At 41.5% G+C, this 14,770-nt stretch overlaps 3 protein-coding genes across 5 annotated transcripts; 2 read left to right on the plus strand and 1 right to left on the minus strand.

Moving 5' to 3' along the window:
• Positions 1–2,045: 2,045 nt before the first annotated feature.
• uck2a (uridine-cytidine kinase 2a) lies at positions 2,046–7,847 on the plus strand. 3 transcript variants are annotated; one of them, XM_085150631.1, is made up of 7 exons: positions 2,046–2,273; positions 4,014–4,173; positions 4,316–4,412; positions 4,923–5,065; positions 5,469–5,566; positions 5,662–5,710; positions 6,103–6,919. In XM_085150631.1, the coding sequence occupies exons 1-7, from the start codon at positions 2,169–2,171 to the stop codon at positions 6,324–6,326; spliced, it is 876 nt and encodes a 291-aa protein (XP_085006757.1). In that variant the 5' UTR covers positions 2,046–2,168; the 3' UTR covers positions 6,327–6,919. The 3 variants fall into 3 exon arrangements, with proteins under 3 accessions (XP_085006757.1, XP_085006758.1, XP_085006759.1); XM_085150632.1 differs by lacking the exon at positions 6,103–6,919 and adding an exon at positions 6,938–7,847 and having other exon boundaries at positions 2,064–2,273; XM_085150633.1 differs by lacking the exon at positions 2,046–2,273 and adding an exon at positions 2,368–3,921 and having other exon boundaries at positions 6,103–6,921.
• A 1,303-nt stretch (positions 7,848–9,150) lies between these two features.
• aatf (apoptosis antagonizing transcription factor) lies at positions 9,151–14,374 on the minus strand. The gene is made up of 2 exons (XM_085150629.1): positions 13,191–14,374; positions 9,151–11,591 (listed from the first exon to the last, which is right to left on the minus strand). Exon 2 carries the CDS (start codon positions 11,455–11,457, stop codon positions 9,805–9,807), a length of 1,653 nt encoding a protein of 550 aa, XP_085006755.1. The 5' UTR covers positions 11,458–11,591; positions 13,191–14,374; the 3' UTR covers positions 9,151–9,804.
• magoh (mago homolog, exon junction complex subunit) lies at positions 12,150–14,753 on the plus strand. Its single transcript, XM_085150636.1, has 5 exons — positions 12,150–12,347; positions 12,674–12,732; positions 12,906–13,016; positions 14,372–14,454; positions 14,533–14,753. Exons 1-5 carry the CDS (start codon positions 12,257–12,259, stop codon positions 14,630–14,632), a joined length of 444 nt encoding a protein of 147 aa, XP_085006762.1. The 5' UTR covers positions 12,150–12,256; the 3' UTR covers positions 14,633–14,753.
• Positions 14,754–14,770: the final 17 nt, after the last annotated feature.

Consider the following 14,770-nt stretch of genomic DNA (forward strand, 5'->3'; position numbering starts at 1 on the left):
ATGAGGGTGGGAATGCATGTCTGTGTCTGTGTGTGCCTGTTTGTCTGTGTCTATATGTCAGGTCGGGTCTTAGACTTCACCTCTCTGGGAACTCCAAGGCCCTCCAAAGTGTGGAGGCCTATCTCCCCTCACCACACTCCCTGCCGGTGACTGATGCCCTCAGGGGTCGGTGCGTTGGTGGTTCTTGGTGTCCGGGGCTGGGCGCTCAGGTATGTACCAGCTCACTCCCGGTGACTACTTGGCGGGGCCTGGCGCCTGCTGCTCGGTCAGGCCTCTTCCGGGGCGCGGGGGGCCCTCGGGCCTCCGGCCTCTGTGCCTGCGGCTCGGTTCACTCTGGCACAGCTGGCTGCCGGCAGAGCCGGCGGGCACGCCGGTGCAGCCCCCTCTAGCTTCTGCCCGGTGGCTACTGGGTGACCCCTCATCTGGGGATCCTCAGCCCTTCCCATGAAGGTGGCACGGATGCCCCTCCGGTGGTCCTCCTTGGGCTCTTGCACTCTGGGGCCTCTGGATGTCTGGGGCCTGGATCTCCTCCATGCCTGCTTCATGCCCTGGGGGACGGGGCTATGGCTCTCTACATCCTCTAGCAGACCATTACATGGGGAAACCATTTGAATACAAGCGCGCCGATCCACACAGGTGTGCACATGGGTGTTCACTATTCGTAGACTTAAATCACACCTTTCTTGGCTGCTACTTCAAAGCACATTGTGCGCTGTCTGTCCTGCGTGCTGCACAACAACATTCAATATTTAGTATTTACTGCTGTTTTCACTTAGCTAGATTAATGCGATGGTGTTGTGTATAGTATGTTGCATTGTTTTGTTTTGTTTTTTGCTTGTTTTCTATTCTTTTTCTCTCAACAGGTGATCCCGGAGATATTTTTTCTTCCCCCCTTTCTCACTGTCCCTCTCCCCTTCTGTTTTTCTTTTCCTTCCTCTTTCTTTCTCCCTCTCCTATCCCTCACTCATGTCTGTCCCGTCTGTAACAACTGAAAATAAAATAAATAATAAAAACAAAGGTCGATCAAATGGACCAATACGGCAATGCCATGATGATCCATTTGGCAAAATAAATCCATTGGGTATCCTTGTTGGTCTTCAGACAACAATTCTGACGGCTAAAGAACCAAATGGGACAGGCGAGAAAAAAAAAAAAAAAAAAAAAAAAAAAAAAAAAGAAACATTTAATATCTTAATACTAAACAAGAACTATCTTAATGTGAGAAAAAGAAGAGTAATTGCAACAGTGCAACTTAGTTTTTCCGCATGCTAAAGAAATGCTGCTCTCATTAATGGAAGAAAGACTATTTTGGCTTAAATTGCTAGAAATAAAAGTATGAAATTACAGAAAAACAATCCTGGTAGCTCATCAGCTAAAAAAGAAAGTCTCTGTTAATTCACAGAAAATGCCCCTTTTTTTGCAGATCCAGTGTAAAAACATATGTTTCTATAGTCAATGGTGAAAGTTGAACCTTTCTGTTATTTAATTCTTTATCTATTAATTTGGTGTATGTATACCAAGGGGCAGTTCCTTATCAGTAGGAAAAGCTGCAAAACTTGTTAGCAATCATTTAAATGTCCAAAAATTAATTACTTCCTTCACATTTTCTAAAGACATCCATCCAGTGGGCCAGATTTGAGTCTTTGCTAGGCCAATTCTGGCCCCAGGGCCTTGTGTTTGACATCCCTATTTTAAAGTGTCGAAGGATGCTTCTTCATGGGAAGAAGATGGATCGTTTGAAGGAAAACACAGGAACTTCTTGCTGTGAGACAAGAGAACTAACCACCATACACCACGCTACACTTTAAACAGTTTATGTTTCATCAAAATGATTGTGGATTTTTTTTTTTTTTTTGTTGTTGTGCTGATTAATCCACGTGTTCAAGGCTTAGAGTACTAGTCAGCTTACTGACTGTTTAACTCAAATAAAAACAGTCGGTGTTTTCAATAATGTTAAATTGCTGCACAAGTACAATTTATAAAAGAAAAGAGAAAAAAAGGAACCCGCTACTACCTGTCAGCGATTTCATCATCAGCATCCTCATCTTCGATTTGTTGCCCTTGAACGTCATCATCACCACCAACTTCACCGTCGCCTACACCATCATCAAATGGGAGGAGCGCGCACTCCCCCGGTGTAGAGGTACGGTGCGCGCTGCAGATGAAACATGGCAGGAGACAGCGAGACAAAGCCAGGTGACCAAGCCGAAAATGACTCAAATATTCGGCAGCCGTTCCTCATCGGTGTGGCCGGAGGGACAGCCAGCGGGAAGGTTGGCTTTTATATTATAAACCCTTTCTTCTTTTTTTCCTTTGGATTATTTCTTGGAGGCGTCTGATTTTTTTTTTATTTTTTTTTATTTTTTTTAATATCTGTTGTGTTAGATTATGCGTTTGGGATGAAGAGGGCAAGACTAAGAAATGAAACGTATTCTTCCTCGGAAAAAAGAAGTTTAGTTTAAAATCATTACTTAGTCACTCGGCCTGGTTGTTGTGTTGATCAGTAGTGAAAGTTACGCAGGCCGCAGTACTGCATGTCAAATCAGAAAACGTGCACTGTCAACACTACTGTCATTTTCACCCCCCCATTGAAACCAGATTGATGTTCAGATTTCAAACTTCCGTGAAGGACTCCCGTATTTTGTTTTTCATGCTTTTTTAATCAGAGGGGATGTAAAGAGTGGCGAAGATCATGGGAAAGAGGAAAAGGAGGACTGAGGTTTGTCATAATTAGCATCAGCTGCGCTGGGTGCGCTGGCTGCGAGGAGTGTAAAATGCATTTGCAGACAAAGAAAGCTGAAAAAACTGACTGTTAACGCACTGTGCTGTCTGCAGCAGATGGATGCATGATTATCACTATTGGAGGCGGCAGCTTTGACGTTATTCTTTTTATTGCGCTTTCTAAAGGATTTTCTGATGTCACACAATGTATCCGCTGTTTCAAAGTCGCTTGATGTTAACTTTATCTCATTTCACTGACCTGCTTGACACTGACAATGTAGACGGCTTTGGTGCCACGACAGACTAAATATATGCTTTGGCATTCTGTATTGTGCAGCATGTTATAGGTTCCCAGTAGTTTCCAGTATTCTGTCTTGGATGATCAGAATATGCTGCACTATGGTCACATTTTGTTGCAAAGTGGATAACCACAATAAACACAATCTCTAGGGTGAACCAGGGCTCCAGTTTGTGACAGGATTGCACAGCATTTTTATACTAAATCTGAGAAAATGTCCCATATTTTGATTGGCTCAAGTTTACATAAATCAATACATCTAACAAGAAACGCGGTGCAGATCCATGAAATAACCTGAAATGATACGTAAAAGTTTTAACAGTTATTCGGGATATAAAAAGTCATTCACGGGAGCACAAAAACTATCATATAAGAACATAAAACAAGCTTCTGAAGTTGGGAAAATTGCATTCAAATAAAATAAAGTACATTTGTCCTTTTTATTTAATCTTCAACATGTATTTGAAGATTGGTGCTATGAGGCCCTGTTTTGGAGCACTTCTCTGTATTAGCAACATGTTTTGCATTTTCATCATACAAGCATAGTTTTTGACCTACATTTAATTAGTTGGGATTTGTTTGGCTAACTAATTTAGCCTTGTATTTCCATTAATCCAAGACTGGCATATCTCTTGACATTATTCATATGGGTGACGGTATGCTGACTTCTTAGGTGAAGGTGGTTGTGGTTCAACAGGCAGTTGTTTGTGGCTTCAACTTCCTGGTGTTATGCCTCTATTTTCCCACAGGAGTAACTGCTCACAGAACCACCTGTTCTCCCAGACATGTTATCTGAACAGGGAGTAAACTGCAGTTATTTGTTATGAGTGTGTGTCTGAAATGGCGTCAATGATTTCCAGTAATGGACTACGCTGTGTTTTTACATGATTAGGACGTAAAGTGTAAGTAAATGTTGGTTCCAGTGCAAAAATATCAGGCCGTGTTAAATCGTGTAACGAGGATCACTTGTTTCTGATTCTTTGTTTGTGTTCAGTCGTCGGTGTGCAGTAAAATCATGGAGCTGCTGGGCCAGAACGAGATCGACCACCACCAGCGGCAAGTGGCCATCCTCAGCCAGGACTGCTTCTACAGGGCCCTGACCCCGGAACAGAAGGCTAAGGCGCTCAAGGGCCAGTTCAACTTTGACCACCCAGGTACATCACCTCTGCATTTGTGAGTCATGCTGAGTCACTGGGCCAGAGGGGGGTCGAGCATTGAAACGTAAGCATTGTTTGGTCATTCATGCCAAATGTGACTTTTGGTTTTAACTACCTTGTGCTCTTTCCTTCTCTATAGATGCATTTGACAATGACCTCATAATCGCGACCCTGTGGGACATCAAGGAGGGGAAAACAGTCCACATTCCTGTTTATGACTTTGTTTCCCATTCCAGGTGACTAACTGTTCATACAGGCACAACATTAAAGGAGGTTTCAGCAGGTTTCAGCTTACACAAAGAGATCTCTGATGCGGCATCAATGGAAGCATCGTAATACATAAGACATGCATTATGTCTACTGTGGTGGGCAAATTGATTTTCATATCATAGTGAAATGAATGGAAGCCCATAACTGCCTGGAAGGTGGAAAAATCTGAGTGCGTTTTGTAGTAAAAGTGTTCAAATGTGAAACAGTGCATGAAAAGTTAATTATTTATTTATAGTTTTTTATTGTGTTAAATTTGAGATTTCATTTTTGTTAAAGTTCATTTAAATAAAGAAAGAAATTCATTTGCATCAAGACATGTTGGTTCGGTACATTCTTGGGGTGCTGCACCTTTAATAGAATTCAAGACCTTTTTTCCGAATAACTCGCAAGCTTTTTAATCTCTCTAATCGCCATTCTTATCATTTTTCACTGCAGTGGATGCTGTTTAACCTTCTTTCTGTTTTAATATATGTCAGGAAAGAAGAGACCATGACATTGTACCCTGCTGACGTGGTGCTGTTTGAGGGCATCTTGATGTTCTACTCTCAGGAGATTCGAGACTTTTTCCACATGAAGCTGTTCGTGGATACGGATGCAGACACTCGTCTGTCACGGAGAGGTGACGCATGGCGAGACAAATCTGTTATGTTTATAAGCACGGGGCGGGGGATGAATGTAACGGTTCATTGAATTAGTTGTTTTTAAAATGAGGTCCTGTGGTACAGGGGGGCTGCAAAGAAGTGCTCCTGAAAATTAAAGCTAGTTTGGCATCTTAGGAAACAAGCTTTTCTGTTTTCCTGTTAAAATTTCTTGGCTTAACCTCTAAACTAGAAGCTGGGAAAACACAGTGGGTCTGCTTATAGGTAGCTAAACTGCCTACCAATAGATCAACTCAGTAATTAACTCATTATCTTTTCTTTTTTTTTCACTTTTCTTAATAGAAAAAAGGAAGAAATTATACAAAAGTGTTAAAATACTTTATGCAATTTAAACGTTTTCTCCCTTGTCTCGTTTTCCTTCAGTGCTCCGTGACATCAGTGAACGTGGTCGGGATTTGGAAAGCGTTCTAGCCCAATACATCACCTTTGTCAAGCCTGCTTTTGAAGAGTTTTGTCTGCCGGTGAGTCCATATTCTGTTAGCACATTTGCACATTGTCCCTGAACATGGAGTCAAAGATAAAATGTTTGCTCTTTTTTCTTTTCGACTTTGTTTAGACAAAGAAATATGCTGATGTGATAATACCGAGAGGAGTTGACAACATTGGTAAGTAGTTTTTTGGTTGTTCTGGGGGTGGGTCTGCCTGGGAAGTGCATCATAAAGACTACATTACGGATTATTTAGAAAAACAAATCTAGTGGAAGCAAATTTTGGAGACTCAACAGTGTTTATCAGCAAGGACGCAGCTGTGTTTATCTCCTTGCTGGGAATTGTGGTCTTCATACTCAGGAAGCAAGGTGAGGACAAAACAGCTTTGTCTAGTTTTAGGAAAGCTGTAAAAGAAAACCGCACTGCTCTCTGAAGACTTTGTCGTGACACACCTGCTCCGACCATTTCCCCTTGATTGCTTCTTGGTCAGGTTTTATATGTATATGTGCCGCTGTGGCTTTTTAAAATTTGATCAGTAGTCTAATTTTCTACACATAATATTTGTTTAGGTCTGGCTTGGAACAGAAGCATTGACGTACAAAGAATGGAACAACGGGCTTACTGTGATGACTTTATTCCAGGCAGCGTTTTTCCGATCTATTGTCCAATTTTTGGTGGCCCTGTGTTTGGTGTATCCTCAGTTTCCTGCTCACATGCGTGGCACTCAGGGCCATCAGTATTTTCGCCTTTTTCTGTAAACCGTAGAGATGGCTGCTTAGGAAAATCCCAGTAGATCAGCAATTTCTGAATTACTCAAACCAGCCTGTCTGGGACGAACAACCACATAAATCACCTTTCTTCCCCGTTCTGACCCCTGGTTATATTTCAGCATGTTGCCTTGTCTCCATGTCTAAATGTGTTGTTGCTGTTGTGTGATTACCTAAGTAGATATTTGTGTTAACGAGCAACTGGACAGGTGTGCTTAATAAAGTGGCCAGTGAGTGTAATTAACCCAAACATACCTTAAGTTTTAAAATGTATTCTTACAAGTGTCACAAAAAAAATAAAAATGTGTTTTTGTAAGAAGTAACAAACCAAGATTTCTATATAATATGGGCTGTACAATTCATTTAATTTTTTTTTTTTAAATATACAATTTATAATATCTGCCAAAGAAGCGAAATAGTGTAGCTATGGTAAACAAAGAGACAATTACATATATATTTTTTTCATTATTTTGTGCCGTTTTATTCTGTAAAATAGCTTAGACCTTTGGTGATTAAAGATGAGCTGTAAGTTTTGGGGGTATTAACTTTTTCTGGATGATGAGTTTGTATCTCTCAGTAAAACAGAGTTACAAACTGAGACCATCTGTAACCATAAAACATCTGTCTTTCAACGCAGTTGCAATAAATCTCATCGTTCAGCACATCCAGGACATTCTGAACGGCGGTTTGACCAAACGGATGAATGGGTGGTTCAGCGGTTATGGGACAGAGAAGAAGCAGCCGAACATAGAGTCGAGCAGTCGGCCCCACTGAAGCTCATCACTCCTTCAGGGAAGAGGAGAATGGTTTGCCTGAGTGTGCTGCTCTTCGTCATGGCTACTGCAGCAAGGCAGCATAACTTCCGGGAATTCAAAAAGCCTCCTTTTGGTGCGATTCTGCTTAGACTTATTCAAATGAAAGGAGGCTTTGTGGAGCTGGTTCGCAGCAGAGGTATTCAGTTAAAATTTTCTCTTTAACTTGTGTACTGGATGACACTGATCGAGGGAGGAGTGAAAAAAGGCACTCACTTTTAATTTCATTTCAAACTGCTGCTTGCCTTTAATCCAGCACTGAGCTGGAGAAACTGTCTGCAAAAAGATTCACACACTCGACAGCCTTTAACAATCCAATAAATGAAGTGAAGTGACATGCTGCTGATTCCCTGTACCAGTGCAAACTAACATTTTTCTTTTTCAAGATCTGTTTAAAAATAATTAAACAAAAAGCTCAGCTCAAACAACCAATTTATGCCTCAAACACCCGATGTACTACATCACCGCCAAAGATGGTTTTTGTGGACTAAATATGGAGTTTAATTTTGCTGTTACCCATTTAATATTAAGAAATCAGGAAAATTTATCATTTTAAGAAATTACCACAAAGTATAATTTTTCCTTGTAACAGTCAGATGCATGTTAAGATGTTTTCATTAAAAGAAGATGGACTGAACTCTAAAAGGAGATTGATTTAATATGATGATGTTTCTTTTCTGTATGTTTGACTGCTCAGGTACTGTTATTTTCACCTTAAAAAGCTTCTTTAATGAAGACCGTTCTGTGTTGTGTTATTCTTGATGTCACAAATTGAGAAAGAAGTGCCACACACTGCTTAGTGCTGTAGAGGCAGCAAAGATATGGAGTGGCATTTTGTGTCTGCGTTGTGATAAAATGCCCCAAAGAGCCCTTAAAAGTTTTTTTGCAAGTAAAATGTGAACCTTAAATGGATTGTTTTCCTCACAGCTGAGTCTTGTAGGTTGACTCCATACTGAATGGTGTGCAGCCAGCATTAACAGTGGGTGTGCTCTGGGGTACAAGCATATGCTCCAAATGGAAGAGGTGTCACAATAAAATGATGTTCGCTTGTGTCAGATCAACCCAGCGTTAACGTGTTGTTAATCATGAGTGAAATAATAATGCTAAAGGGAACTCCTACACCAGCAGCACCTGCCGGCACTGAGCGGATGCCATTCTGACTCAGCACTGTTTTGAAGCTCGATATTGAAATTGCCTTGTGTGACTTGTGTAAGATTGTCTCCCAAAGGAGAAAATGCCAAACATTACAATAAAAAGGCATGACACAGGCACACTTTAGCAAGTACAGACCTGCAGTGACCATTCATAATCTGCTTAACAGACAACTGGAAGCATTGCACATTAAATCAGACATGTGGTTGTGGTGGGTACATGCACGCTTGAGTGAGTCATGCTGTGTGTACGTCAGCAGATATTCATGTAGATTGTGTTTGTTTAACAATTTCCGATGCTGTAATTGGTGAAAAATGTACTGAGACTTCTGCAGGTAGACAATAAAATAAAAACAAAACAGTTTGAGTTCTCACAAGATTCAGCTTAAAAAAAAACGAAACATCTGAATTTAAATCACAAATGTATTTTATTAGCAAATAAAAACCCTCATGTCTTAACTTTATAAACACAGCACTTTAAGGGCTGATAGACACATTTAAGCTGAAGCTCAAATCACAATACTTTTTCCTACAACCAAGAGCATCAATATCATGTCATACATCGTAGTTTCAATACTTAAAATTTCTGTTTTCTGATTCACTGGACCAAAACTGAAAAGGATTATTTTGGTAAACTTTAAAGGGTTAACTGGTTAAAACAACTCATCATTTTTACCTGCATTTTGACACCAGGCTCATCCTGTAGCGGTGATAACTTCCATGTGAAAACGGTTAAAAACAGTGAGTTAACAGAAAACAGCTTTCTTTTTCTGTTAGTGTAAACCATAGATGTTAAACTGGTGCATTTTTCTTAACTTCATATCCAACTTAGCATCATGGGAAGGCAGAAGTTCATCGGGGCTGTAATAGGGCAGAGTGTGGGGTACATGGAGAGGTGTCCAGTGTATCACAGGACTCAACGTTGTTTTGTTTTTTTTACATTTTCCAAATCACAATATCTGCTTTGAATGCTGCCATGTATTCAAACAATTGAGAAAACTTTTCTGTCAGTGTTTAAATGTGTATTTGTAATAACGTATCTAAAATTAATTTTACTATTACCTAATAGTTAAACATGAAAATTCATTTTCTTTATGATCTCAGTCCAGGCTAATGTAGCCCTGCAACATATGTAATGTTTCACATATTCCCGGCTGTGCCCCAAATCAACAGTATACACTAAGCAGGTTTTCTGGATTTTTTTTACACTGGAAAAGCAAAAAATAAAAGCAAATAACAAAGACAAACAAAACTGGAGCAGGAACATTCCATGAACTGGCTGCATGGGACTGGCCACAGTTATTTACTTAAATAAAGTCATACAATGAGTTCAAGTAATCACTTTACTTCATTCACGTGTGATGGAAAAACAGTGTGAATTTTTAAAGTAGCACTCCTGTGATTAAATAAAGAAGCACTTTGGTGTGAAAGACGTTTCTAAAGAACTGCACGTTCTTTTGAGTTCAGTATGTAAGACAGTCTGAAGAGTTCCTGCTAAAGGAGAGTGGCTATTCAGTCCTGGGAATCTCAGCACGTTAATGTCACTCCCTCACAGACGTGTTTTGACCAAACAGGCTTCGGTAGAGTTCGCTGCGGGCCTCGTCGCTCATCGAGCTGTGGTCAATCGGCGCCATGAAATTGACCAGTTTGCTGTGGATGTGGAACCGGACTTTGCGCCCCTTGCTGGCTTTAGTGTCTACTTTCTTCTTGATTTTGCTGCGCAGCTTCTGGATGGCCAGCCACTGCCGGCCCATAGCCACCTGATCGTTGGGGTCCGCTGCGCTCGTCTTACGCTCGATCAGCTCCCTCAGCAGCTGGTGGTAGAAATCGTCGTCATCAAATAGGTCCTCATCGAGATCTTTCAGATGCGTGTTGGACTTCAGCTGTTGCTCCGACACCTCGCCTCCCTCCATGGGGATGTTCTCAGATGTGAGAGCAGGGGCTTCCACCTTCCCCAGGACCCGGTACTCTGAGCGCTGGGTCTGGGTCCGCTTCAACAGCCTGTCCTTGTCCATCAGCACCTGCTCCACCTGGGTGAGAATGTTCCTCTCGAACGCCCCAAACCCTTTGGTGCTCTTGCCCATCGTCAGCCTTGTTTTGTCGTGCCACTTCTGCAGCGTGGCATTGCAGTAAGGCTGGAAAGCTGCAAACCGTTTGGCCATGAAGTCCGGGTACTCTGCCATCTCCAGTTTTCGTTTGGGTGCTCTGGCCTGCTGCGCTGATCCCTCATTTTCATCGTCGCTGGTTATCTCCTCGTCTTCCCCTGTGTCGATGGATCTCGTGTCAGCGTTCTGGTGCAGAAGTTGCTCGTGCAACTCCAGTAGGGACCTCTGAAGAGCCTTCAGAGCCTTGTGAGTGTTCTTCAACGCCGCTGTGAACTCCCCCCCACCTCTCCTCTTGAACTCTGGGAAAGTCTGTGGCTGAGGAAGCTGGTTGGCAGTCACCAAAGCTTTCTGGATTTTTATCCGGCCCTCGAGCAGCTGGTCCCACAGGGCCAGCTGGTTCTGCACCGCCTTTCCTTTCTCCACCTCCTCATCTACTTTGTCCTGAGAAAACGTGCGCACCACTCCATCATCATCATTCTCTTGCTCACTTTCCATCTCATCATCATCATCACCAGAGCCTTCCTCTTCTTCACTGCCTTCAGACTCCTCACGGCTTTCATCATCATCCTCGCTCATTCCCAGGTCATCCATACCTTCTGTCAGTTTGTGGAAGTCTACTTTCTGAGGAAAGGTGATGTCAGTTGCTTTCTTCTTTAAAGCTAGTTTAACATCAAGTTCTGAATCACTGCCCATCAACAACTCTTCCTCATCATCATCGTAGTCGTCCTCCTCCTCTGAAGCATTTTCATCGTCATCTGCCTCTTCATCCCCCACTGAATCATCTTCGTCACCTTCTTCCTCTTCCTCATCCTCATCCTCAACATCATGTTCATCCTCCTCAGTCTCCCTTAGCAGCTGCTTTCGGGACACTGGCTTTCCCACATACCGTCTATCTGTGTCCGAAAGCAGGGAGGTGTTGCGCTTCCGCAGAGCGCTGAGGCCGGCCGCATCTTCATCCTCATTGTCGTCTTCATTGAACCGGTCCACCACTCTGGCTTTGGTTGCCTCGTCATCATCATCCTCCGGATCCACGAATTTTGGCAAAGGATTCAACAGATCCTCAAGCTCCTGTGAAAACGCGCCTGCCATGGCTCAAAGTTTACAACCACCACACGTGCAGACTTTTCCTGTGCGCCAGAGCGGGTTGATGACGTTAGAAAAATGCGACAACGTATAAAGACGTAGAATAAGTTCAGCCCTGCGTGAGTTCTTTCAGGAAGAACCTGATGATAAATGAATGCAGAAACACCAACCATGAATTGATGGCTTAAGTAAAATCAAGCAAACAAATGAACAAAACTGGAAATAATTAACAATTAATTACTGATATAGTTATTCAACTGTTTCTTTTTCTTTTGTAATGTAACAAAGCCATTTAGAAGATTTACAGAGGACCAGAAGCGAATTTTGTGCTTCAGTAATGAATTATTCCATACTGTACATCTGTAGAAGTTGTTGAGGATTATGGTTTGGCGTCTTAAAAAGCACATTCTTGGGTGTTGTCAGATTTATACATACCCCAAGAGGAAGCCAGAAATTGTATTTATTAATGGAGTTTTATTCCAAAAATAGGTGACTAAATGAATAAAAAAATAAAATGTATTTTATACTTCTGAACTAAAGGCATAAAAGAAAAAAAGTTGCTAGTTAACTTAAAAAAAATGACACAAACTTAAAAAAAAAAAGAAACCCTAAGTCTAAATTCTTAAAGTAAAAAAGTGACTGAATTATCGCGGGAATATGACCTTTAAGACAAACTTTGGTCAAAAAAGCTTCTCAGCTGCAATCCTCTGCGCATGCGTATACGGTTGGCGAGGCTCTGGGCTGGTCTTGCTAGCTCAGTTTTGTTCGTCAGACTTGCGCAGAAAACGCTTTCTGTAGAATAAAGATGTCAACAAGCGACTTTTATTTGAGATATTATGTCGGGCACAAGGGGAAGTTTGGACACGAGTTTCTAGAATTTGAGTTCAGGCCTGACGGTAAGTGTAATTTGAGTGGTAATACAGACGCGTTAGCTGTCCGTGGTTCGAAGCTAACCGGTTCAGCTAGGCCGCAGCGGAGTCAAAGAGCCAAATTCTCCGTTTGGATTTAGCTGCAGGAGTAATGCTGATTACTAACTTTGTTTATATATAAATAATATTATTATTACCATAGCGTGTGGTTTAGAATATAAGCAGTAATGTTTTGAGTTCATCCTGTGAGTGCGTACGCGCCATGCGGCCTGTAGCGATTGATAACAAACTCGGGCGTTTTGTTCGAAACGATACAGTTTCCCACGTTAAAGTTAATCTTTTTTCCCCCGCAGGTAAACTGAGATATGCAAACAACAGTAACTACAAGAATGACGTAATGATCAGGAAAGAGGTAACGTATGATTGATTTTAAATGTATGTGTAAGGGGTGGTTGTTTGGTTATTTTTCGAGAAGTAGTTTCGGTCATCATGCTCAAACAACATGCATGTGGTTATAAATTAATGCCGTTTCTCGAAATGTACAAATTTAAATCTGACTTATGCGTTTTCCGGTGTGCCAACCAGGCATATGTTCACAAAAGTGTGATGGAGGAGCTGAAGAGGATCATTGACGACAGTGAAATCACCAAGGAAGATGATGCTCTGTGGCCGCCTCCTGATAGAGTTGGCAGACAGGTTTGTGACCTCTTTATTACCCCGTGTCCTCCCAGTTATTGCAGTTTCAGCTATTTTCATTCATGCCATGCAGATTTTTTGAGGTACGTTGCAATAGGCAACTGTCCAAGGCGGTCTTTAACTATTCCACATTGCAAGTACAGTCTGTGTGCTGTTGTGAAAATATTCTGGTACCTTCGCTGAGAGTGGTGATCCTCAATCCTGCCTTTTGCATGCTGTATCCAGGCAGCTTCCTCACCCAAACCACACTAAGTTTATCCAGTAGTGAACTGCTGAGAAGTGGACTGTTTCTGTTCTTTTATTCCATTTCCTGGTTTGGGTTGGGTATGCTTAGACCTCATGGTTATACTGAGGCTTATCGTTTACACGTGTGGAAAAGAAAAATCTGACCTGATGACCCTACAGCATCAGTTGGATTTTGCTGATACTTTAATTGCACTTTGTTTAATATCTCCATGCAAAGTTATACTTTCACAATCTGAATATTTTATGATTTACAAGCCCTAAATAGTGGTGTGAATAAATTTGGCAGTTTTTTTTTTTAACTTATCCTGGAATATGTTATAGTTCCAATAGCAAAACCGATAAACATTTAGCCAGTCATTCATACTCTAGATCACAGGTGTCGAACTCCAGGCCTCGAGGGCCGGTGTCCTGCAGGTTTTAGATTTGTCCTTGATCCAACACAGCTGATTTAAATGGCTAAATGACCTCCTCAACATGTCTTGAAGTTCTCCAGAGGCCTGGTAATGAACTGATCACTTGATTCAGGTGTGTTGACCCAGGGTGAGATCTATAACCTGCAGGACACCGGCCCTCGAGGCTGGAGTTTGACACCCCTGCTCTAGATCTTTGTTCTGTTTCCTAGTACATACCTGGAGTGATTGCTCAAGGGTCATATCATCATATGGGATAAATGGGCTGCTTAAAACAAGTTATTGTTTGAAAGTTCAGGCTTATCTTCTGAGTGTGATTTCCTTCTATGAAAGAATCATTTTCTAATATATTCATACTCTTAGTTTTTCTCACCCTTTGCAAATTGAGCATGCAGTTAATAAGACGGAAGGTGGAAGAAATGTCCCAGTTTGATAAGGTCTTTGGCTACTTTCCTTAAAAGTGAGCAGTCAACTGCAGTTCATCCTTTAATTCAAACCTGTGCGGACAGAAGGTCAACCAAATGGATTTTTCTCTGACCAATAAGATCATAGTGGAGAAAGAAGAATAAAGTTGAGAGCACTGTGAAAATGACCTAAACTTTTGTACTTATGAAAGAAAGTGACCTTCATCAACTCTGCAGTGATGATTTTCTCCTAAGATAATTTTCTGAGGCCTGTTTTTTGTCTCATCTTTCACAGGAACTCGAAATTGTCATCGGGGACGAGCACATTTCATTCACAACCTCCAAAATTGGCTCCTTGATTGACGTCAATCAGTCAAAGTAAGTAATATATCCAGGAGTTGGGAAGTGGAAAGTAAATTGTATTTGTTACTGATGTAAGCACATATGTGTTTTCAGGGACCCCGAGGGCCTTCGTGTGTTCTACTACCTGGTGCAAGATCTGAAATGTCTCGTTTTCAGTCTGATTGGCCTACACTTCAAGATCAAGCCCATCTAAAATCCGGATTTTGCTCATTTTAATTACTTTAGCTGATGTTTCTGTTGTACTACCGCATTTGTACATTTGCTTTTGGTGGAACTATTTTTTATTTTAAATAAAGAGAGATTTGGTTAAAGAATGTGTTGTCGTCTTAAA

This window comes from Neolamprologus multifasciatus, chromosome 23 (genome assembly GCF_963576455.1).
Source record: "Neolamprologus multifasciatus chromosome 23, fNeoMul1.2, whole genome shotgun sequence".
NCBI classification, from domain to species: domain Eukaryota; kingdom Metazoa; phylum Chordata; class Actinopteri; order Cichliformes; family Cichlidae; genus Neolamprologus; species Neolamprologus multifasciatus.